General features: G+C 53.9%; 1 protein-coding gene and 1 pseudogene across 9 annotated transcripts in view; both read left to right on the top strand.

The window, feature by feature from the left end:
* Positions 1-24,348, top strand: part of ATP2B4 (ATPase plasma membrane Ca2+ transporting 4) — a 72,478-nt gene that overhangs the window by 39,760 nt on the left and 8,370 nt on the right. For 3 of the 9 annotated variants that reach the window (XM_085561314.1, XM_085561315.1, XM_085561316.1), the window contains exons 7-20: positions 1,560-1,595; positions 3,495-3,656; positions 4,063-4,277; positions 4,352-4,594; positions 5,617-5,858; positions 7,176-7,410; positions 9,093-9,272; positions 10,902-10,989; positions 11,091-11,197; positions 12,628-12,819; positions 14,305-14,518; positions 15,586-15,797; positions 17,366-17,473; positions 18,849-19,031. In XM_085561314.1, coding sequence (XP_085417440.1) covers positions 1,560-1,595; positions 3,495-3,656; positions 4,063-4,277; positions 4,352-4,594; positions 5,617-5,858; positions 7,176-7,410; positions 9,093-9,272; positions 10,902-10,989; positions 11,091-11,197; positions 12,628-12,819; positions 14,305-14,518; positions 15,586-15,797; positions 17,366-17,473; positions 18,849-19,031 — 2,417 coding nt within the window. Of the gene's footprint in view, positions 1-1,559; positions 1,596-3,494; positions 3,657-4,062; positions 4,278-4,351; positions 4,595-5,616; positions 5,859-7,175; positions 7,411-9,092; positions 9,273-10,901; positions 10,990-11,090; positions 11,198-12,627; positions 12,820-14,304; positions 14,519-15,585; positions 15,798-17,365; positions 17,474-18,848; positions 19,032-22,372; positions 22,566-24,348 lie in introns of all 9 variants that reach the window. The other 6 variants (XM_021538795.3, XM_085561318.1, XM_077789074.2 and 3 more) reach the window with 5 other exon arrangements.
* LOC146765284 (uncharacterized) lies at positions 22,573-24,057 on the top strand (annotated as a pseudogene).

Raw genomic sequence — 24,348 nt, 5'->3', positions numbered from 1 at the left:
TCCACAGGCTCCTTCCACATCGGGGTCAGCTCCCCCGGCCCAGACAGGAACAGGGAGAGGTTGGGGGTCCCTCCCTGTCCCCTCCACCTGGTGCAGGTGCTCCCAGACCTCTTTAGGACCCTTCTCCATCCTGGAGCTGTGAGGTGGGGGAGTCAAGGATCCCCTGGTGGGCAACTCCCCCGTGGTGCTCGTTGCCCACCCTGTGGTGGTGGGAAGGTGAGTCCTGGGTGCCCACAGGGTGTTTTTAGCCCATCCAAACCCTGCAGGACTTGGCTGAGGATCTCCTGAGCATTTCCTGAGCTCCCAGGGGGAAAGGAGGGGATGGCAGGAAGCAGAGGACAGCAGCCAGGCCGAGGTGTTCCCATTGTGCTGGGGCTGGAGTGCTCTCCTGTCTCAGCTTTCACATCCAGCTGTTTATTCCCTGCTGGGGAAGCTCCCCGTGTCCCTGATGCCCTGCTCAGCAGGTTTGGCCTCACTGGGATCAGGCACTGGCAACAGCAGCAGGCTGGCACTGCCAGCTGCTCTGGCATCCCCGCGGCAGGGAGCCCTTCCCAGGAGGGGATGCCAGGTGGGAGAGGCTCCCGGGCTGTGCTGGCTGCCAGCTCCCAGCTGGATCCTGCATTTCCCAGCTGGATCCTGCATTTCCCAGCTCCCAGCTTGATCCTGCCTTCCCCAGCTGGATCCTGCCGCTCCCAGCTCTGGGTGTGGATCCTGCCTTCCCCAGTTGGATCCTGCCTTTCCCAGCTCCAACCTGATCCTGCCTCCCCACCTATGGGTGTGGATCCTACCTTCCCCAGCTCCCAGCTGGATCCTGCCTCTCCCAGCTCCAGGATCGCCAGGATTTGGGAGCTTTGGAGCTCCTGGGTTCAGCTGCCACCGTGGAGATGGCAGGACAAGATGCCCTGGGAATGGCACTGCCCTGGGATCCACCCAGTGCTTGGAGCTTTCCCAGCCTTCAAGCTCAATGGATGTGGGAGCAGAGCAGGCCGCGGGGTGCCACCAGTTTGTCCCCACGGGAGCTGTGGGGTGGCATCAAACCCTTGTCACCTGAAGCTGGTGGAGGTGCAGCAGCCATGGGCACCCCCGTGTGCCACCTGGACAGATTTTGGGGCGGTCACACCTCCCTGCTCTGGGTCTGGGGCTGCCCATGGTGGGGGACAAGTCTGAGCTTCCCATCTGGATCTGATGGCAGTGGGAGGGAAGGACCTGGAGCTGCAGGAGGGTTTCTTCTGAAAATCTGCTCCATGGATCTGATGGCAGCGGGAGGGAAGGACCTGGAGCTGCAGGAGGGTTTCTTCTCCTGAAAATCTGCTCCATGATTTCTCCTCCTGAAAACCTGAGGCACCTCCAGCACCCTCGATGCACTCTGCGGGTTTTGGGGGTGATTTGCAGGTGGGAAAAATCAGAATCCTTGGCAATGGGGTGCCCAGGGAGCTCTGGAGCCTCGAGCAGTGCGGACCAAGGCGAGGGTGACCACAGGAGTGACCCCCTCGGAGCATCCCAGGATGGGGAATTCGGCTCCGTGTGCTCAGCCCTCCCCCCTTTCTCTCTTTGAACAGGTAAAAAAAGCGGAGCCCCCGAAAACCGCAACAAAGGTAACGCCAGCCTCTCCATCCTTTGAACCAGCACCACACTAACTACCGAGCATTCCTCCTTCCTCTTCCTTCCTTCTCCTCATCAGTCTGTGCTCTTTGCTGCTCCGGCGGGACTCTCGCCTCGTTTCTCCGGGACAGGGTGCAAGGGTCCCCTGGCACGGCGTCCTGGTGTCCCCAAAACCATCCCCAAAACTGTCCCCAAAACCCCGGCACGGGCTGCTGGTGCCTTGGTGGGACTGCCCAGAAACAGAATGAAGGGAATAAAAAGCAGTTTTATTTACTGAAGGGCCTCCAGGTACATTTAGGCAGATGAAACCCAGCCAGAAATGGACCACGGGTTTCACGCTTTTATAAGTTTGGGTTGTTTGCGTATTGGGGGTTAATCTTCCAATTAAAGCTTCAGGTAATGAAGTCGTTTAACCCAAGTTTGCTCCTCCCCAAATCATTTTTGTTCCCATCTCTCTGGCTTGAGGCAGTGAGGTGTCCTTGATTGCCAGGCCTGGAGAGGAATTGTTTTGCAAAAATGGGAAAGCAGCAGCTCCCACTGTGTATAGAGTTTAGATTTACACACTAAAGAACTGCAGGATTACAAATGTACAGAAAAGAGAAAAGCTAAAATGTATAAATGCTAAAATTTATATATCTATAAAATGTATACATTTATAAAAGCTAAAATTTATAAATGTCCATAAAACTTATGGAAAAAAAGCTAAAATTTATAAATGTATGAAAAAGATAAAAGCTAAAATCCTCAGGCATCACTGGGATGAACCTTCCTGCTGTTCCTACATGGGGAAAAGCCATTTTTCAGGGAGGACAAGGCTCTTCCAGCGGGACTTCTGGCACGGCATCCCTTTCTTGGGATAGCTCCGTGAGTCCCAGCAGGGGTTTGGTGGTTGAGGTGCCCTCCTGGCATTCCTGGGATGAGATCTCTGCCAGGGCCTGGCCCACGGGACGCTTGCACCCTGTCCTGCCATGGCCTCGACTCCGTGAGCGTCTCCTCGCCAGTGTTTCTCACCCTGTTCTTTGCAGGCTGTGGAGGAAGCCCCATTTCTGCACCTCTCTCTGCACCCCTCTCTCTGTTTCTGTTTCTCTCTCTCTCTCAGCAGTTTGAGTTGCCCTCCTTGCCCTCAGGTGTGTCCGGGTGCTTTGTTGTGTCCGTGTCGGGTCTCTTGTCACCGTCGAGGTTCCCCTGTGGAGCTGCTCCGGGGTGGCCTCAGGAAGGGGACAGGTCCCGGGATGTTCTGCTGCTCCAGCAGCTCAGCACGAGCCTCTGGTGGGCTCCAAAGCTTCCAGGCGTGGGTTTCCCCCAGGGCAGCCTTCCAGCTGGATGAGCCCAGTTTTAGGAGCAGGAAGCCCGGCTGTCTCGGGTCCCCTAGGCGTGGTGGATGGATGGCTCCAGGCTGGGATTGGAGGCTCCCTGGCTCCCTGCTCTTCAGTCTCCATGCCAGTCTCTAACCCTCCCCTCCATCCCACCCCCTCCGTCACTTCCCTGGCCAGTGGTTCCTGCTGGGGACCTGGGGGCATCTCTGGGCTCATCCCAAAGCGCTCCCAGTCCTCTGCAGGCTTAGAGGCCAGAAGAGACCCCAAAATCTGGCCTAGAGGGTCTCTTGCAGAGGTGTGACGGGTGCCACAGTCACCTCTGAGGATCCCTTATCCATGGGCAGGGGGTAGATGGCAGAAAACCACCCCGGAGAGAGGTGGCAGGGCCCAGGACACGGAGCTTCCATGTGCTCGGACGCATGTGTGGTCGGGAGTGGTTCTTGTCCTGGATTTCTCTTTCTCTCTCTCTCTCTTTCTCTCTCTCTGCCACCACCATCCTCCTCAGTGGTGTCCTCCAGGCTGGCCTGGGTCTCTCCTGTTCACACGTGGTGTCTTGTTTTGCCCCCCGGGCTGTAGCTAAAACTCAGGATGGTGTGGCCTTAGAGATCCAGCCCCTGAAGAGCCAGGAGGGGGTGGAGAACGAGGAGAAGGAGAAGAAGAAGGTGAAGGTGCCCAAGAAGGAGAAGTCGGTGCTGCAGGGGAAGCTCACGCGCCTGGCGGTGCAGATCGGGAAGGCAGGTGAGTGACACTGACAATGACAGTGACCCCAGAGCTGGTGAGACAGGGCTGTCTCTGTCCCCTGTGTCCCCAGGGCTGGTGGGGAAGGGCTCTGCTTGTTCCCCAGTGTCCCCAGGGCTGGTGGGGACGGGCTGACCCTGTCCCGAGTGTCCCCAGGGCTGGTGGGGATGGGCTGTCCCTGTTCCCAGTGTCCCCAGGGCTGGTGGGGAAGGGCTGACCCTGTCCTGTGTCCCCTCACCTCATTCTTGTCCCCATCCCCAGTGACCCCAGAGCTGGTGAAGGGCTGTCCCTGTTCCCAGTGACCCCAGAGCTGGTGAAGGGCTGACCCTGTCCCCAGTGTCCCCAGGGCTGGTGAGGAAGGGCTGTCCCTGTCCCCTGTGTCCCCTCACCTCGTCCTCGTCCCCAGGGCTGATCATGTCGGCCATCACCGTCATCATCTTGGTGCTCTACTTCGTCATCGACACCTTTGGGGTGCAGGGCCGGCCCTGGCTGGCCGAGTGCACCCCCATCTACATCCAGTACTTCGTCAAGTTCTTCATCATCGGCGTCACCGTGCTGGTGGTGGCCGTGCCCGAGGGGCTCCCGCTGGCCGTCACCATCTCGCTGGCCTACTCCGTCAAGGTGAGGTTTGGGGCGGTGAGGAGGGATGGGGGTGACCGGGGTGAGCTCAGCCCTGACCTTCTGGGTGTTTGCAGAAAATGATGAAGGACAACAACCTGGTGAGGCACCTGGACGCCTGCGAGACCATGGGCAACGCCACGGCCATCTGCTCGGACAAGACGGGCACGCTGACCATGAACCGCATGACCGTGGTGCAGGCCTACGTGGGGGACACCCACTACCGCCAGATCCCCGACCCCGAGGCCATCCTGCCCAAAATCCTGGACCTCATCGTCCACGGCGTGGCCATCAACTCTGCCTACACCTCCAAAATCCTGGTGAGCTGCAGCACCGAAGCTCAGGGGTGTCCCGGTGCCTTGAGTGGGAATCTAGAACACAGGCTGGACAGAGTTAATGGAGTAAAGCAGGGATTTATTAAAATGTGACAGTGACCCCAGAGCTGCTGTGTCCCCTGTGTCCCCTCACCTTGTCCCCTGTTCTACCCGCCCAAGGTGAACCTTCAAGGACACACCTTGGCCAGCACAAGAACCTGCCCATGGCTCCACGACTCAGAGTCATGAGTTTTGACACTTTTATAAGTTTTGGTCCATTTCCATTTTGGGGTTAATTGTCCAATTCCAGCTCCAGGTGATGCAGTCCTATCCTCCCAGGTTGCTCTCCCCTATTCCCGGTTGTTTGGGGTTGTTTGTTGTTTTTGGGGGCTGAAGCTGCAGCGGTGCCCTTGGTTGTGGGGCTGGAAAAGGATTGTTCTGTGTGCCTGAGCTGTGAGGAGAGCTCGTGCAGTTCAGAGTTATTTATTAATGCAGCACAGAGCCTGGAAAACATAAAAGCTGAAAGTTAAGGCATCGTTCCATCCATCACTCCATCCATTGTTCCATCATCACTCCATCCTATTGTAAATGCAGGTGAACTGGTGGGCAGAAATACTGATGTCTGACTCAGCTCAGAAGGCTGAATGATTTCTTTATTACAACTATACTATAATACATTAGTATACTATTTAAAGGAGATACTAAAACTACAAATCTACTAAATCTAACTCACAACTCCTGACTCTCTCTGGAGAGCCCAGCCCCAGGTGGATTGGATTGGATTGGATTGGATTGGGTTGGATTGGATTGGATTGGATTGGATTGGCCACCAGGCTCAAACAATCCTCCCCAGAATCCAACCCAGCAATCACCCAGGTAAAGAATTCCACAAACACATTCCACGTGGGAAAAACAAGAAGCAGAAATAGAAATTGTTCTCTTTCTTCTGTATGAAAAAATACTGAGAGATCCAGAAACGTGCTTGCCACGCCTGGGGTTGGCCCCACCTCTCCATCCTTTTTTTACAGCCGCCGGAGAAGGAAGGGGGGCTGCCCCGCCAGGTGGGCAACAAGACCGAGTGTGCCCTGCTGGGCTTCGTGCTGGACCTGAAGCAGGACTACCAGGCCGTGCGCAACGAGGTGCCCGAGGAGAAGCTCTACAAGGTCTACACCTTCAACTCCGTGCGCAAGTCCATGAGCACCGTGCTGAGGAGCGGCGGCGGCGGCTTCCGCATGTACAGCAAGGGCGCCTCCGAGATCATCCTGCGCAAGTAAACCCCGCTGCTGCCCCAGCCCCCGGAGCTGGGGGGTCTGGCTGCCCCACGGGGCGAGGGGGGCATGGGGCTGGGTGTTGGGAGGTGCCCGGTGGGGTTTTGGGGAAGCTGGAGGGAAAGGGGATGTCCAGATGGAAGCAGGAATGGTTTTCGGGTGGGTTTTGGGGAGGTTGGAGTGGGCTGTGAGAAAGGGACAGCTCCCTTTTGTAGATGGGGTGTTAGGGATGTGCTGAGTGGTTTTTTGGGAAATCTGGAGGGGGCTGTGAGAAAGGGACAGCCCCTTTTCGTACATGAGGTGGTAGGGATGTGCTGAGTGTTTTTTTGGTGGTTTCGGGGAAGTTTGAGGGAGCTGTGAGAAAGGGACAGCCCCCTTTTGTAGATGGGGTGTTAGGAATGTGCTGAGTGGTTTTTTGGGTGGGTTTGGGAAGGTTGGAGGGGGCTGTGAGAAAGCGTTAGCCCCCTTTTGTGGAATATGCCAAGTGTTTTTTTGTGGTGGGTTTGGGAAATTTGGAGGGAGTTGTGGAAAGGGAATGTGCCCCTTTTTGGAAATTTGGGTGGCAGGAATGTGCTGAGTGGTTTTTGGGTAGGTTTAGGTAATCTGGAGGGGGCTGTGAAAAAGGGACAGCTCCTTTTTATAGATGGGGTGCCAGGAACGTGCTGAGTTGTTTTTGGGTGGGTTTGGGAAAGTTGGAGGGGGCTGTGAGAAAGGAATAGCCCCTTTTTTGGATGGGGTATTAGGAATGTGCTGAATGGTTTTTGGGTGGGTTTGGAAAATTTGGAGGGAGCTGTGGAAGGGGAATATGCCCCTTTTTGGAAATTTGGGTGGCAGGAATGTGCTGAGTAGTTTTTGGGTAGGTTTAGGTAATCTGGAGGGGGCTGTGAAAAAGGAACAGCTCCTTTTTAGTGAATGGAGTGCCAGGAACGTGCTGAGTGGTTTTTGGGTGGGTTTGGGGAAGTTGGAGGGAGTTGTGGAAGGGGAATGTGCCCCTTTTTGGAAATGGGGTGCCAGGAATGTGCTGAGTGTGTTTTGGGTGGATTTAGGAAATCTGGAGGGGACTGTGAAAAAGGAACAGCCCCTTTTTAGTGGCTGGGTTGTCAGGAACGTGCTGAGTAGTTTTTGGGTGGGTTTAGGTAATCTGGAGGGGGCTGTGAGAAAGGAACAGCCCCTTTTTAGTGGCTGGGGTGCCAGGAACGTGCCGAGTGGTTTTTGGGTGGGTTTAGGTAATCTGGAGGGGGCTGTGAAAAAGGAACAGCCCCTTTTTAGTGGCTGGGGTGCCAGGAACGTGCCACTGCCTCACCTCCCGCTCCCCTCAGGTGCACCAAGATCCTGGACAAGAACGGCGAGCCGCGGGTGTTCAAGGTGAAGGACAGGGACGAGATGGTGAAGAAGGTGATCGAGCCCATGGCCTGCCACGGGCTCAGGACCATCTGCCTGGCATTCCGGGATTTCCCTGCGGAGCCGGAGCCCGACTGGGACAGCGAGAACGAGATCCTGTCTGAGCTGACCTGCATCGCTGTGGTGGGGATCGAGGATCCCGTACGGCCCGAGGTACCAAATCCCACCTGGCCCCCCTGGCCGGGGCTGCTCCCGGCCCTTTTCCTGCTGCTCAGGGCTGTGATCCCCTCAGGAATTCCAGCAGCTCCCTGTGTCCATCCTGGATGTGCCCCCAAGGAATTCCAGCAGCTCTTCTATCTCCATCCCTAATTTCTCCTCAGGAATTCCAGCAGCTCCCTGTGCCCATCCTGGATGTTCCCCTCAGTATTTCATGTGTCCATCCCAGCTGTGCCCTCAAGGAATTCCAGCAGCTCCTCTGTGTCCATCCCAGATGATCCCCTCAGGAATTCCAGCAGCTCTTCTATGCCCATCCTGGATGTTCCCCCAAGGAATTCCAGCAGCTCCTCTGTGCCCATCCCTGACTTCCCCTCAGGAATTCCAGCAGCTCCCTGTGTCCATCCTGGATGTTCCCCCAAGGAATTCCAGCAGCTCCCTGTGTCCATCCTGGATGTTCCCTTCAGGAATTCCAGCAGCTCTACTATGCCCGTCCCTGATTTCCCCTCAGGAATTCCAGCAGCTCCTCTCTGCCCATCCCTGATGTGCCCCCAGCTCCCTGCTGTGGGCATTTCTCTCCCACTTTTGGACAAAACAATGCCACGGCACCCAAAATTCCCGATCCTTGGGGTCTGTGCTGCTCCAGGCTGCGCCAAAGGCGGATGGAAACAGCCAGGAAGAATCCCTGGGCTGCTGGAGCTGGTTTTCCCTCTGAGCTGTGTGCTGGCTAATGCAATAATCCCCCTGTTCCTGCCTCTGGATGCAGTTTGGAGCTCCCCTGGTCCCTGATGAGATGTTCAGGGATCTGGCAATCTGGGAATTGCATTAGGGATCCCCAGCTGCAGCGGCTCTGGAGGCTCCTGATTCGATTTGCTCATTGCTCACTCCAATTTCCTCTCTTCCCCCTCTGCTCCCTGATGGCTAAACCCAGCAGAGGGGTGGCAGAGGATGAAATTCCTGCTTTTATGGACGGCCTTGGCACCCAGGGAGGTGACAACAAGGTGGCAGTGAGGTCCCATCCCCTTGGGGTGGCAGATGCAGCTCCCCCACCCCTCCAGAGCCTTTTCCAGATCCTTTTAGGACGAGGAGGCAAAGATTTATTAAAATGTGGTGACAGCAACCCCAGAGCTGCTGGGGAAGTCCCTGTCCCCTGTGTCCCCTCACCTTGGGTTCTGAAACGCGGGTGAAAAATCAAACCCCACATTTCCAATAAAGATTTGTAGGGAATGGTTATGTTTATTTACAGTGCTGTGGACGCATGTCAGGACTCATTTCCTTTAATGGATATGTGAACCTCTGAGAACTCCTCATCCTTTTTTGTTACTCTTATTAATTTCTATATGTATAAAATTTCACAATAGGTCAATGCATGTTTGTTCTGCTGATTTCACATTATGATTACAGCTAGTTGTACTTAGTTTTTGTCAGAAAGTACAGAAAGAACTCTTGGGTTACTTTGCCCTGCTCGTTTTAAGGTCCGAGGAGTTTTTTTTTGTTTCTTACCTTTCAGTGTGGAAATTTGCATTCTTTCTCCTTAGCTGGGGTAGCTTCGCCAGGCCTGCAGTCACCAGACTAAACAGCACATTTAGCAAGCTCAAAGTGGCACATTCCACCCAAATCCAAACGGATTGCTACCCTGTTAAACTCTCAGTTCCCAGTGCCAACCCTGCCCGTGTCCCCAGGTGCCCGACGCCATCCTGAAGTGCCAGCGCGCGGGCATCACCGTCCGCATGGTGACGGGGGACAACATCAACACCGCCCGCGCCATCGCCACCAAGTGTGGCATCCTGCTGCCCGGGGAGGACTTCCTGTGCCTGGAGGGGAAGGAGTTCAACCGCCTCATCCGCAACGAGAAGGGAGAGGTGGGCAGCTTGGGAGCCCCGAGTGCTGGGGGGGGTCCCGAATCCCGAGGGGTTTCCCGAATCCCGAGGGGTTTTCTAAATCCTGAGGGGTTTCCAAGTCCTGAGGGGTTTCCCCGAATCCTGATGGGTTTCCCAAGTCCTGACGGGTTTCCCCGAATCCTGAGGGGTTTCCCTGAATCCTGAGGGGTTTTCTAAATCCTGAGAGGTTTCCCAAATCCTGCTGGGTTTCCCGAATCCTGAGGGGTTTCCCGAATCCTGACGGGTTTCCCGAATCCTGAGGGGTTTCCCAAGTCTTGAGGGGTTTTCTAAATCCTGCTGGGTTTCCTGAATCCTGAGGGGCTTCCTGAATCCTGAGGGGTTTCCCAAATCCTGCTGGGTTTCCCGAATCCTGAGGGGTTTCCCAAGTCCTGAGGGGTTTCCAAGTCCTGAGGGGTTTCCAAGTCCTGAGGGGTTTCCCCGAATCCTGATGGGTTTCCCAAGTCCTGACGGGTTTCCCCGAATCCTGAGGGGTTTCCCTGAATCCTGAGGGGTTTTCTAAATCCTGAGAGGTTTCCCAAATCCTTCTGGGTTTCCCGAATCCTGAGGGGTTTCCCGAATCCTGACGGGTTTCCCGAATCCTGACGGGTTTCCCAAGTCTTGAGGGGTTTTCTAAATCCTGAGGGGTTTCCCGAATCCTGAGGGGTTTCCCAAGTCTTGAGGGGTTTTCTAAATCCTGCTGGGTTTCCTGAATCCTGAGGGGCTTCCTGAATCCTGAGGGGTTTCCCAAATCCTGCTGGGTTTCCCCGAATCCTGAGGGGTTTTCTGTATCCTGAGAGGTTTCCCAAGCCCTGCTGGGTTTCCCAAATTCTAATGGATTTTCTAAATCTTGAGGGGTTTCCTGATTCCTGTAAATCCTGATGGATTTCCCAAATCCTGATGGGTTTCCCGAATCCTGATGGATTTTCTAAATCCTGAGAGGTTTCCCAAATCCTGTAAATCCTCCTGGGTTTCCCAAATCCTGATGAGTTTTCCCAAATCCTGCTAGGTTTCCCGAATCCTGCTGGGTTTTCCGAATCCTGAGGTGTTTCCCAACTCCTGAGGGGTTAACCCAAATCCTGCTGGGTTTCCCAAATCCTGATGAATTTTCTAAATCCTGAGAGGTTTCCCAAATCCTGATGAATTTTCCAAATCATGCTGGGTTTCCCAAATCCTGAGGGGTTTCCCAGCTCCTGAGAGGTTTCCCAAACCCTGAGGGGTTTCCCAACTCCTGACATATTTCCCAAATCCTGCTGGGCTTGCCAAATCCTGCTGGGTTTCCCGAATACTGATAGGTTTCCCAAGCCCTGCTGAGTTTCCCAATTCCCGAGAGGTTTCCTGAATCCCAATGGGTTTCCCAAATCCTGAGAGGTTTCCCGAATCCTGATGGGTGTTCAGAATCCTGCTGGCTTTCCCGAGCCCTGCTGGGTTTTCCCGATCCCAATACCTCTCCCGAATCCTGCTGGCTTTCCCTAATTTCCTCGGATAAGGAAGCTGCTGGGGTGCTCAGCAGTGTTTGGGGTGAAGCCACTGCCCCGTCCCAGTTGGGATTTGCTCCCAGGCGGGACAGAAGATTCCTGGGGGGGAATCACTTCCCTTTTCCTGCTGCTGCAGGTGGAGCAGGAGCAGCTGGACAAGATCTGGCCCAAGCTGCGGGTGCTGGCGCGCTCCTCGCCCACGGACAAGCACACCCTGGTGAAAGGTGGGCACTGCCCTCCCCAGGGGCTCCTCCCTGGCGATTTTCCAGCCCGATCCAGGCTGGGATCCTTCCCGTGGGGGTTTCATTTCTCCTTTCCTTCGCAGGAATCATCGACAGCACCGTGGGTGACCAGAGGCAGGTGGTGGCTGTGACGGGGGATGGCACCAACGATGGCCCAGCCCTGAAGAAAGCAGACGTTGGGTTTGCCATGGTAGGGGGTTTTCCTTTGCTCCGTGGGTTATTCCACTGGGATGGCTTCCAGACCGTGGAAACCTTTTTCCAAATCTGTGGGATGGACTAAAAACCCAAAAAGGAATTTTCTTAGGATGTTGGGTTTGGGTCTGAGCAAGGGGTTGGGAATTCCTTGGAAGTCCCAGAGCAGGGACCTGCCCTGTCTTGGTGTCTCTCCTGGATCCAGGAGAGCCATGGGAGCCCCAGGATTTGGTTTTCCCTGCAGTTTTTCACCCCAATTCCAGGCACGGTGCTGGATCAGACTTTGGGAATGGTGGAAAATTTTGGCTTGATGCTTTTTTATGCTGTCTGAAAGGAGCAGGGAAATAAACCTGTTGTTTTTCACAGATTCCCTATGGATTAATTTTAGGGAGGTGAGCAGGAGCTGGGTGGGGAGGCTGCACAGGGAGCTTCGAGCAAATGAGAGATTTTTGGGAAGCGTTTTTAGGAATGTGCTGGACATCCAAACGCAATTCCAGAAGCAGGGAGGGCTGTTCCCCTAAACCCCACGTGCTGCCACGGGCAGGGATGTCCCCTTTGAGGTGGGATTGGGATCTGGGGAATCTCCTTTTGGGCACAGCCTGGAATTCCTGCCTGGAATTCCTGCGGGGCGAGCGCCTCGCTGTGCTGGCTCCTGGAAGCACAGCCCGGCCCGCTGCCCTGGAGACGCTGCCGGGGATTTTGGGGGATTTTTGGGGATTTTTGGGGCCGGGGTTGGGGCAGAAACCTCCGGGCCGAGCTCTCGCTCCTTTGAGCTCCCAGCAGAGGCGCCCAGCCCGGGATGGAGCCAATCCCTGGCATGGGGAGAGAGCTGTTTTCCTGTCTGTTTTCCTGTTTCCCAGCTATTTTCCAGCTGTTTTCCTATTTTCCAGCTGTTTTCTGGCATTTTCCCAGCCGTTTTCCAGGAGATTTCCACCTTTTTTTCCAGATGTTTCCCAGTTGTTTCCTGTTTTCCTGTCCGTTTTCCTGTCCGTTTTCCTGTTTCCCAGCTCTTTTCCAGCTGGTTTTCTGGCCATTTTCCAGCTGTTTCCTGGCATTTTCCCAGCTGTGTTCCAGGAGATTTCTGTCTGCTTTCCTGTCTATTTTCCTATCTGTTTTCCAGCATTTTCCCAGCTGTTTCCCTGTCTGTTTCCTATCAGTTTTCCATCTGTTTCCCAGCTGTTTTCCTGTCAGTTTTCCATTTGTTCCCCATCCGTTTCCCCCATCCGTTTCCCCCATCCGTTTTCCCACCCGTTTCCCACCCATTTCCCACCCGTTTCCCACCTATTTCCCAGTTTTTCTGCACCATGGCTCTGTCTGGGCCACCTGGGCTCCCTCAGAGCATGTCCATGAAGGCTCTGGAGCTTTCTGGGCAGCGTCGGGGGCTTTTCCTGCCGGGAACGTCCATGAAACTGTCCCTTTGTCCCCAAGGGCATCGCGGGCACGGACGTGGCCAAGGAGGCCTCGGACATCATCCTGACGGACGACAACTTCACCAGCATCGTCAAGGCCGTCATGTGGGGCCGCAACGTCTACGACAGCATCTCCAAGTTCCTGCAGTTCCAGCTGACCGTCAACGTGGTGGCCGTCATCGTGGCCTTCACCGGCGCCTGCATCACCCAGGTGAGCTCACCTGGGCGGGTGGGACATGGGAATTTTCACCAGGCCAGGTAGGACATGGTGGTGGCATCATCGTGGCCTTCATTGGTGGCTGAATCACCCAGGTGAGCTCACCTGGGTAGGTGGGACACTGAAGGTCTCACCTGGGTGGCTGGGACATGCAGGGTCTCATCTGGGTGAGTGGGACATGGTGGTGGCATCATCGTGGACTTTGATGCCTGCATCACCCAGGTGAACTCATTTGGGCAGGTGGAACACTGAAGGTCTCACCTGGCTGGGTGGGACATGTGAATTTTCACCAGGCCAGGTAGGACATGGTGGTGGCATCATTGTGGCCTTCATTGGTGGCTGAATCACCCAGGTGAGCTCACCTGGGTAGGTGGGACACTGAAGGTCTCACCTGGGTAGGTGGGACATTAAAGGTCTCACCTGGCTGGGTGGAACACAGTGATGGCATCATCATGGCCTTCACCAGTGCCTGCATCACCCAGGTGAGCTCATCTGGGCAGGTGGGACATTGAAGGTCTCACCTGGGTGGGTGGGACATGGGAGTCTCAAGAGAAAAGCAGTAATATCTTGAGGGGTGTTTTAGGAAGTTGTTAAATACCCCAGAGCAATTCTGGAGTTCTCTTCAAGAGGAGAGTGAAACTAAAGAGAAAAAAAGTTTTATTTAGGTGGTGTGACTGTTCTCCCCCTCAGGACTCCCCCCTGAAGGCCATGGAGAAAAGGAGAAATATTTGGGGATGTTTTTGGAAGGTGTTAAGTACCCAAAAGTGATTTTGGAGAGGTTTTCAGGAGGAGAGTGAAACAAAGAGGGAACCAAGGTTTATTTTGGTTGTGTGACTGTTCTCCCCCTCAGGACTCCCCGCTGAAGGCCATGGAGAAAAGGAGAAATATTTGGGGATGTTTTTGAAGGTGTTAAGTACCCAAGAGTGATTTTGGAGAGGTTTTCAGGAGGAGAGTGAAACAAAGAAGGATAAAAAATGTTTATTTTGGTCATGTTGATGTGTTCTCCCAGTCTTTACCTGCAGGACTCTTCTCTGAAGACTGTGGAGAAAAGGAGAAATATTTGGGGATGTTTTTGGAAGGTGTTAAATACTCAAGAGTGATTTTGGAGAGGTTTTCAGGAGGAGACCAAAACAAAGAGAGAACAAAGTTTTATTTAGGTGATGTGACTGCTTTCCCCCTTCAGGACTCCCTGCTGAAGGTCATGGAGAAAAGGAGAAATATTTGGGACGGTGTTATGTACCCAAGAGTGATTTTGGAGAGGTTTTCAGGAGGAGACCAAAACAAAGAGGGAACAAAGTTTTATTTAGGTGGTGTGACTGCTCTCCCCCTCAGGATTCTTCTCTGAAGGCCGTGGAGGAAAGGAGAAATATTTGGGATGTTGTTATGTACCCAAGAGTGATTTTGGAGAGGTTTTCAGGAGGAAAACGAAACAAAGAGAGAACAAATCTTTATTTTGGTGGTGTGACTGCTCTCCCCCAGGACTCCCCGCTGAAGGCCGTGCAGATGCTGTGGGTGAACCTGATCATGGACACGTTCGCCTCGCTGGCGCTGGCCACGGAGCCGCCGTCGGAGTCGCTGCTGCTGCGCAAACCCTACGGGCGCAACAAGCCGCTCATCTCCCGCACCATGATGAAAAACATCCTGGGCCACGCCGTCTACCAGCTCACCATCATCTTCACCCTGCTCTTCGCCGGTGAGAGCGAGCGCGGCGCCCGCGCGGGACGGGAGAGGGGAAGCAAAGGGAAAGGGGAAAAGGGAAAAGGAAAAGGGAAGGGAAAGAGAAAAAAAGGAAAGGGAAGGGGGAAAAGGAAAGGAAAGGGGAAGGGGGAAAGGGAAAAGAGAAAAGGAAAGGGAAAAAGAAAAAAGGGAAAAGAGGAAAGGAAAAGGGAAGGGAAAATGGAAAAGGAAAAGAGAAAAAAGGAAAAGGAAAGGGAAAGGGGAAAAAGGAAAGGAAAGGGGAAGGGGAAAAGGGAAAAGGAAAGGGAAAAGGGAAAAGGAAAAGGGAAGGGAAAAAAGGAAAAGGGAAAGGAAAGAGAAAAAAAGGAAAGGGAAGGGGGAAAAGGAAAGGAAAGGGGAAGGGGGAAAGGGAAAAGAGAAAAGGAAAGGGAAAAAGAAAAAAGGGAAAAGAGGAAAGGAAAAGGGAAGGGAAAATGGAAAAGGAAAAGAGAAAAAAGGAAAAGGAAAGGTAAAGGAAAGGAAAAAAGGAAAAGTAAAGAGGGAAAAGGAAAGGCAAAGAGAAAAAAGGGAAAGGAAGGAGGAAAAGGAAAAAGAGAAAAGGAAAAGGAAAGGGGGGAATAGGAAAGGGAAAAGGAAAAAGAAAAGCAAAGGGAAAAAAGGGAAAGTAAAGGGTTAAGGGGAAAAGGGAAAAGAGAAAAGGAAAGGGAAAGAGAAAAAAAGGAAAAAGAAAAAGAGAAAAGGAAAAAAAGGAAAAGGAAAGGGGAAAAGGAAAGGGAAAGAGAAAAAAGGGAAAAGAAGGGGGGAAAAGGAAAGGGAAAAGGAAAAAGAGAAAAGGAAAAGGGAAGGGGGGAATAGGAAAGGGAAAAGGAAAAAGAAAAGGAAAGGGAAAAAAGGAAAGGGAAGGGAAGGGGGAAAGGAAAGGGGAAGGAGAAAAGGTAAGAGAAAAAGGAGAAGGAAAGGGGGGGAAAGGAAAGGGGAAGGAGAAAAGGAAAGAGAAAGGGAAAGGGGGAAAAGGAAAGGGAAAAAGGAGAAAGGGAAGAAGAGAACTCTTCCCTTCCCCAAACCCCCTCTCCTCCTGCTCAGGGGAGCAGTTTTTCGACATCGACAGCGGCCGGAACGCGCCCCTGCACTCCCCGCCCACGGAGCACTACACCATCGTCTTCAACACCTTCGTGATGATGCAGCTCTTCAACGAGATCAACGCCCGCAAGATCCACGGCGAGAGGAACGTCTTCGAGGGCGTCTACCGCAACCCCATCTTCTGCAGCGTGGTGCTGGGCACCTTCTTCGCCCAGGTGACCCCAGCCTGGGGGGGTTTTTCCTTTGCTCCGTGGGTTATTCCGCTGGGATGGCTTCCAGAGCATGGGAACGCTTTTTCCAAATCTGTAGGATGGACTAAAAAGCCAAAAAGGAATTTTTTTAGGGTGTTTGGTTTGGGTTTGAGTAAGGGGTTTGGTGTTGCTGTTGAGGTAGGGAAGACTCCATCTTCAGAAGGCAAATGAGCGTTTATTTAAAAGCACTTCTCTCTTTTATAGAGAACATCCGAACATTAATTCCATCTGTCCTAGAGTAAAAAACATTTCACCTGGCTGGTGCACTGCACTTAGGTCAGTGTGGTAGAACACATCTATAAACAATATGAATGGAAAACAAGATAATCGATTGTTTACATTCCTCACAGACTTTTTCCCAGGCTTTGCCTGGCAGAAATCTTTCTTTTTCTCTCTGACTGAACTGAGAGTATCCACAGCTGGAAATTCCTTGGAGGTCCCAGAGCAGGGACCTGCCCTGTCCTGGGGTCTCTCCTGGATCCAGGAGAGCCATGGTAGCCCCAGGATTTGGATTTCCTTGCAGCTTTTTACCCCAGTTCCAGGCACAGTGCTGGATCAGGCTGTGGGAATTTCTTTCTGGTGGAAAACTGGTTTGGTGCTTTTTTATCCTGTCTGAAGGGTTTCCAGGCCATTGCTGTCATATTAAGGTGAATAAAGTGACAGAGGCTTCAAGTTCTCAGAAGGCAAAAAGCAAATTTATTAGAAACCATACATTTCTTTTATTAACAATTCTGAGAAAGTTGGACCTCATTAATCAACATCTCTTAATGAACACCCCTTAATCAACACCCTTTAATCAACACCCCTTAATCAACACCCCTCACACCGTTGGCTAATTAGGAACAACACCCTTCTTGCACCTCGTGCAAGTGAACACCACCTTCAAAGCACCAGCTGCAGGATGGTTTTAATTCTCCAAACTTCCCAGAGCAAGGCCTGGGAATGTTTATCTGAATTTTTCTCTGAGTAGATTTTTCACACCAGGGGCTGTGGCACAGGCAGGCTCTGTTCTGTGGAGCTCAGAGTGACCTGAGCTGGTGGAAAGTGTCCCTGTGTGTGGATCTGGGTGGGCTTTAAATCCTTTGAAGCCCAAAACATCCTGGGATTTCAGGATTTGGGGTCTAGAGTAATTTGGGATGTGTTTCATAGAGTTCCAAGCCTGGATGTGAGGTCCCCGCTCTTTTCTGGTGTTCCTTAAAATTCTCAGCCTGACTGGGAGGTCCCTGCTTCTTTCTGCTGTCCCAGAAATTTTCCAGTCTGGACGAGAGATCTTTGCACCTCTCTGGTGTTACACAAAATTCCCAGCCTGGAAGTGAGTGAGGTCCTTGCTCCTAAAATTCCCAGCCTGGAAGTGAGTGAGGTCCTTGCTCCTAAAATTCCCAGCCTGGAAGTGAGTGAGGTCCTTGCTCCTAAAATTCCCAACCTGGATGGTGAAGTCCTCGCTCCTCTTGTAATCCCAGGAAAGAGGGAAAAGTGTGGCTCAGGGGGACGTTTCCATGCCCAGGGTGTGACTCCTGTCTCGTGTGCTGCAGATCATTATCGTGGAGTTTGGTGGGAAGCCCTTCAGCTGCTCCGGGCTCACCCTGAGCCAGTGGTTCTGGTGCATCTTCATCGGAGTGGGAGAGCTCCTGTGGGGCCAGGTGAGGGCCAATCCCAAAATCCTGCCCCATCTTTCTCTCCCTGCATTTGTTTTCCCTGGATTTTCTGCAGGGAAGGTGTTTAGGAAGGGGATGATGCCCCTCCTCAGCCCAGCAGCAGGAGAGGAGGTGGCTGGTCTCCTCCTGCTGCAGAGGGACACGGCCCGCGGTGACAGGGACATCCCCAGTGCTCCCACCGGGTCCTGGCAGCTCCTCCAGGCTGGTGGCACTGGCACTGCTGCCTTGGGAAGGCTGAGCCAGAGCAGAGGCCAGACAGAGCTAAAGGATAAAGCAGGGATTTATTAAGGGATCTCCTCCATGGAGCCACCTTGGGCAGCACCAGAGCCCAGCCAGGGCTGCACCCAAGATGGACCAAAATGGTCACAAAGTGAACCCAAAATGGTCACAAAATGAACCCAAAATGGTCACAAAGTGAACCCAAAATGGTCACAAAATGAACCCAAAATGGTCACAAAGTGAACCCAAAATGGTCACAAAATGAACCCAAAATGGTCACAAAATGAACCTGAAATGCTCACAAAATGAACCCAAAATAGTCACAAAATGAACCAAAGTAAACAAAAATGGTCCCAAAATGAATCCAAAATGGACCCAAAATGGTCACAAAATGAACCTAGGATGGCCCCAAATGGTCCCAAAATTAATCCAAAATGGACCCAAAATGGTCACAAAATGAGCCCAAGATGGACCCAAAATGGTCCCAAAATGCACGACCGCTCACGGGGGCTCTCACTTTTATCAATTCTGCTCCATTTGCATATTGGAGTTAATTATGCAATTACAGCTTTAGCCCATGCACTCCCATCCTGCTTGTTTTTATCTCTTCAGCCCACAGTGTTTATGCTCTTGGGCTTGAAATTTGGATCATTTGAAATTTAGATCATAGAGAGCCTGATATTTTGATCATTTGAAATTCAGATCATAGAGAGAGCCTGAGATTTGGATAATTTGAAATTTGGATGATTTGAAATTTTGATCTTAGGGAGGGCCTGAAATTTGGATCATTTGAGATTTGGATCATTTGAAATTTGGATCATTTGAGATTTGGATCATTTGAGATTTGGATCATAGAGTGGGCCTGAAATTCGGATCATTTGAAATTTGGATCATAGAGTGGGCCTGAAATTTGGATCATTTGAAATTTGGATCATAGAGAGGGCCTGATATTTTTATAATCTGAAATTTGGACCATGGGGAAGGAACTGTTTTGTCTCCCTACTCTGTGAAGAGAGCTCACCAACACTTAGCACGAAGCTCAGCCCCACACGCTAAAGAATCCTCAAACCATAAAACCCAAACCCTGAGACCTCAGCACGACCTCAGGCTGAGTCTCTGCTGTGTCCCCGAATGTCCCCAGCTGATCTGCACCGTCCCAACGAGCCACCTGAAGTTCCTGAAGGAAGCCGGGCACGGCATCACCAAGGAGGAGATCCCCGAGGAGGAGCTGCCCGAGGACGTGGACGAGATCGACCACGCCGAGATGGAGCTGCGGCGGGGGCAGATCCTGTGGTTCCGGGGGCTCAACAGGATCCAGACCCAGGTACTGGGGGGCAGCGGGGCCGGGCGGGGGGCTCTGCCTGCTGTGTCCCCTCCTCTCTGTCCCCTGCCGGGGGGAAAGGTGCTGCTCACTGGTGCCATCACCTCCCGGGCCAGGGTTCCTCCTGTGCCGCTCCAGGGAGCCGGGATAAGCTGGATTTTGGGAGAGCTGGAGGTGGGGAGGCTGTTCTGCTGCAGGCACTGTGCTGCTGGTCAGCAGGAGGGTGGACGTGCCACCAATGGTCACCTCGTGCCACTGATGATCACAGCAGCGGCACAAGGAGCTTGGATGTGCCACTGATGGTCACCTTGGCAGGATGGGAGGGTGGATGTGCCACTGGTGGTCACCTCGGCAGGACGTGCCGCCGATGGTCACCTCGGCTGCACAGCAGGGTGGACGTGCCACTGATAGTCACCTCATGCCACTGATGGTCACCTCAGTGGCACAGGAGGGTGGACATGCCACCAATGGTCACCTTGGCAGGATGTGCCACCGATGGTCACCTCAGTGGCACAGGAGGGTGGACATGCCACCTCAGCAGGATGTGCCACTGATGGTCACCTTGGCAGGAGGTGCCATCGACGATCACCTAAGCAGGACATGCCACTGATGGTCACCTTGGCGGCACAGGAGGTGGGTGTGCCACCAAAGGTCGCCTTGGTAGGACATGCCACCAAAGGTCACCTTGGCAGGAGGGGAGGGTGGACGTGCCACCGATGGTCACCTCTGCAGCACAGCAGGGTGGATGTGCCACCAATGGTCACCTCGGCAGCACAGGAGCTTGGACGTGTCACCGAAGGTCACCTTGGCAGGAGGTGCCATCGATGGTCATCTCAGCAGGACATGCCGCCAATGGTCACCTCAGTGGCACAGGAGCTTGGACGTGCCACCCAAGGTCACCTTGGCAGGATGTGCCACTGATGGTCACCTTGATGGCACAGGAGGGTGGATGTGCTACTGATGGTCACCTTGGCAGGACGTGCCACCGAAGGTCACCTCAGCAGGACATGTCACTGATGGTCACCTCAGTGGCACAGGAGGGTGGACATGCCACCGATCAGGTCACCTCAGCAGGACGTGCTACTGATGGTCACCTTGGCGGCACAGGAGGTGGGTGTGCCACCAAAGGTCACCTTGGTAGGACATGCCACCAATGGTCACCTCGGCGGCACAGGATCTTGGACGTGCCACCGAAGGTCACCTTGGCAGGATGTGCCACCGAAGGTCACCTCAGCAGGACATGCCATCTTGGTGGCACAGGAGGGTGGGCATGCCACCGATGGCACACCAGGGGAGAAAGTCTCTCCATCTTCTTCTTACATCACGTGGTTTTCCTGCCTCCTTTCCCTGATTTTTGCCTTTCCCCCACCCCAAGAGGGGTTTTCTGCTCCCACCAAGCAGGAGCCCCTCACTGTCCCTGGAGGCCAGGCCACAGCTGTCCCACGGAGGGAAGTCCTGGTGTCCCCGGGCGTGCAGAGCTGCTGGGTCACTTTTGCTCCTCCTCTGTCCCTGTGAGGAGGCCTGGGGACAGGGTAGGGTTCACTGCCTTTCTCTGAGAGCTGCCACCTCTGCGGTGCCACCTCCATGGCTTCAAGGTGACACCTCCATGGCCTCAAAGTAACACTTTGATGGCTTCAAGGTGACACCTCCCATGGCTTCAAGGTGGTACCTCCATGGCCTCAAAATGACACCTCCATGGCTTCAAGGTGGACACCTCCATGGCCTCAAAATGACACCTCCATGGCTTCAAAGTGCCACCACCATGGCTTCAAGGTGGCACCTCCATGGCCTCAAAATGACACCTCCATGGCTTCAAAGTGCCACCACCATGGCTTCAAGGTGGACACCTCCATGGCCTCAAAATGACACCTCCATGGCTTCAAAGTGACACCTCCATGTCCAAGGTGTCACCTCGATGGCTTCAAGGTAGACGCCTCGATGGTTTCAGGGTGTCACCTCCATGGCTTCAAGGTGACACCTCCATGTTCAATGTGTCACCTCCATGTTCAAGGTGTCACCTCCATGTCCAAGGTGACACCTCGATGGCTTCCAGGTGATGCTCAAGGTTCCTGGCTGGCTGTGAGCCCCGAGGAGCAGCCGGGCTCTTTGTGGGGGGAACCATTCTTCACTCACATGAGGAACATGCTGGGAACTTCCAGCATCTTCTGGGAGTGCTGCAGCTGTGCTGGAATTCTGGGAGCTCTGGGGCCGAGCCTGGAGCTTCCCGGGAGTTTCCCTGTGCTGGGGCTGAGCTCCTGCCACATGAGAAACGAGTGCTGGCACGTCCTGGAGCATCTTTGGGGTCCAACCTGAGCATTGTCGGGGGCTCCTGTCTGAAAAGGGCACAGGACTCTTCCCCCAGCCCAGGGGAGAAGAGGGACATCGGAATGGGGCCTGGATGTGAGGTCCCCGCTCTTTTCTGGTGTTCCTTAAAATTCTCAGCCTGACTGGGAGGTCTCTGCTTCTTTCTGCTGTCCCAGAAATTTTCCAGTCTGGACGAGAGATCTTTGCACCTCTCTGGTGTTACACAAAATTCCCAGTCTGGAAGTGAGTGAGATCCTTGCTCCTAAAATTTCCAGCCTGGAAACGAGTGAGGTCCTTGCTCCTAAAATTCCCAGCCTGGATGGTGAGGTCCTCGCTCCTCTTATAATCCCAGGAGAGAGGGAAAAGTGTGGCTCAGGGGGACCTTTCTGTGCCCAGGCTGTGACATGGGAGTGTGGCAGGAGCGAATCTGTGCGTGAAGCCCCCGCACAGCCAGAGCTGGGGCTGCAGGAGGTGCCCAGAAGGTGTCCAGAAGGTGCCCCAGGGCTGGCATCACCCAGCAATTTGGATGCTCCCCAGATGCTGCTCAGCTCCTGGAGCCTTGGGGACACATCCACAGGGCAGCCCTGAGGCCTGGGAGAGGGGCTGGAGCATCTCCTGCTGCCAGGGGAGCCCGTGGGGTGTCCCCAGAGCTGCCCCACAGGGCTGGGGCAGCAGGAGCCCTTCCCCACCAGCTGCCCACTTGCACCTCTGCCCACCCTCTCCGTCTCTCTCTGCTCCTCCTGCAGATTTTTGGGATGTTTCCTCTGCCACTGCCTCCCACCACAGCCCTTTTCCTGCTGGGGGGATCCTCCCTGCCGCTCTGGCTGCCCTGGAAGGGCAGAGCCAGACATTCTCAAAAACCCCACGTGGCTTTCGGGGAGCGTGGGGCGGGGTGGGGTGGCTTTTTCCTTCTTCCTCCTCCTCTTCCTCACCTTTCCATCCTCCTCCTTCCTCGCTGTCTGTGTGTCTGCCCGCCCTCCCCTGTCCCCTGTCCCTGTCCCTGGCCGGGTGTCGCTATCTCACTCTCTGGTTCTTTGCAGATGGACGTAGTTTACACATTCCAGACCGGCGCCTCCTCTTTGCAGGGAGCCCTCAGGAGACAGCCTTCCATCGTGAGCCAGCACCACGATGTAAAAAATGTTTCTAGCCCAACCCATGTAGCTCTTTCCTCCGTCAATTCCACTCCCACCACTTCTGCTGTTGCTGCTGCTGCTGCATCTCCTCCTGCGGGCAGTGAGTGATGGTCTATTACAATGCATGACTTTAATAACCACAGAGAGCACCTGCACCCCCCTAACCCCGCCTGTTCTCGCTCCCTCTCCGCCTTCACTCACACACTCGATCCCAAACCTGAAGGATAGGGCGGGAAACCCTTCAAAACCCTTCAAAACCCTTCAAAACCCTTCAAAACCCTTCAAAACCCCAGTTTTTTAATGCTGTTAACAAAGTTATGAACCTTTCTGGTCCTTTCCCCCCCCAGTTCCTTGTTGCTTCTTCCAGTTTTACCTCTTCTCCTCCTTTGCAGGGCTGGTGTTTGAGCCCACCCTCCTGAGGACGGGCAAAAATTGGCAGTTCTTGCTCAAAAAACCCCCGAGTTCACGAGCATTGCTGGGAGAAGGGCAAGGCTGAGCCCAAATCCTGCTGGTTTTTTCCCACTGCCCGGCCCTGGGACACGCCAGGGATGGGCAGAGGAGTTGCTTGGAATCTTTTCTGGAGGCAGAGTGGCTGCTGGGACTGTCCCCAGGGCTGGCTGGGCCGGGAGGGACAAGCAGGAATTTTTCCTGCCCATGGCTCAGCTGGTGACACCTCGGGGCTGCTGTCCCCTTCTCTGTCCCCACCTGGGGACTTGCACGGCCTGGGGACATCCCTGTGCTGCCCTGGGGACATCCCCGGGCTTCTGCTGGTGCCCAGGGCAGGCAGAGGATCCTCAGTGCCCACCTTGCTCTGCACACTCTGGATCCCAGGGGGTGCAGACACTGCTCTGCATGGAAAAGGGCATGGAGCACAATTCCTGCTGGATCCCAGGGGGAATTCTGAGTTCTGGATTTGGCACTGGGTTTTCAGACCCCCAAAAATGGTCCTGTGTGGTGCAGGACTCTCTCTCTGTTCACACTCTGGATCCCAGGGTGTGCAGACATTGCTCTGCATGGAAAAGGGCATGGAGCACAATTCCTGCTGGATCCCAGTGGGAATTCTGGGTTTTCAGACCCCAAAAAAGGCCCTGTGTGGTTCAGGGCTCTCTCTCTGTTCACACTCTGGATCCCAGGGTGTGCAGACAACAGCTGTGCATGGAGCACAATTCCTGCTGGATCCCAGGGGGAATTCTGAGTCCTGGATTTGGCACTGGGTTTTCAGACCCCCAAAAAAGGCCCTGTGTGGTGCAGGGCTCTCTCTCTGTTCATTCTGGTCTGCTCTGCACACTCTGGATCTCAGGGTATGCAGACACACAGCTGTGCATGGAACACAATTCCTGCTGGATCCCAGTGGGAATTCTGGGTTTTCAGACCCCAAAAAAGGCCCTGTGTGGTGCAGGGCTCTCTCTCTCTCTGTCCATTGTGGTCTGCTCTGTACATGATGGATCTCAGGGTCTGCAGACACACAAATGTGCATGGAAAAGGGCATGGAGCACAATTCCTTCTGGATCCCAGTGGGAATGCTGGGTTCTAGATCTGGCACTGGATTTTCAGACCTCCAAAAAAAAGGCCCTGTGTGGTGCAGGGCTCTCTCTCTGTTCACACTCTGGATCCAAGGGTGTGCAGACACAAAACTGTGCATGGAAAAGGGCATGGAAGCCACATTCCTGCTGGATATCAATGGGAATGCTGGGTCCTGGCTTTCCAGACCCCCCAAAAAAGGCCCTGTCTGATGTAGAACCCCCGTGTGTGTCGGGTGTTGGGGCTGGTGAGCACATGGCCGTGGATTCTGTCTGCAGGCTGGGAGCAGGGAATGTGTCTCTGCTGGATAATTGGCTTTTTTATTGCACAGTCACTTATCCCTGTTCTCTGATTAGAGAAAA

This window comes from Lonchura striata, chromosome 26 (assembly GCF_050655825.1).
Source record: "Lonchura striata isolate lonStrDom1 chromosome 26, ASM5065582v1, whole genome shotgun sequence".
Classification (NCBI taxonomy): domain Eukaryota; kingdom Metazoa; phylum Chordata; class Aves; order Passeriformes; family Estrildidae; genus Lonchura; species Lonchura striata.
This window is presented reverse-complemented; position numbering and strand designations above follow the sequence as displayed.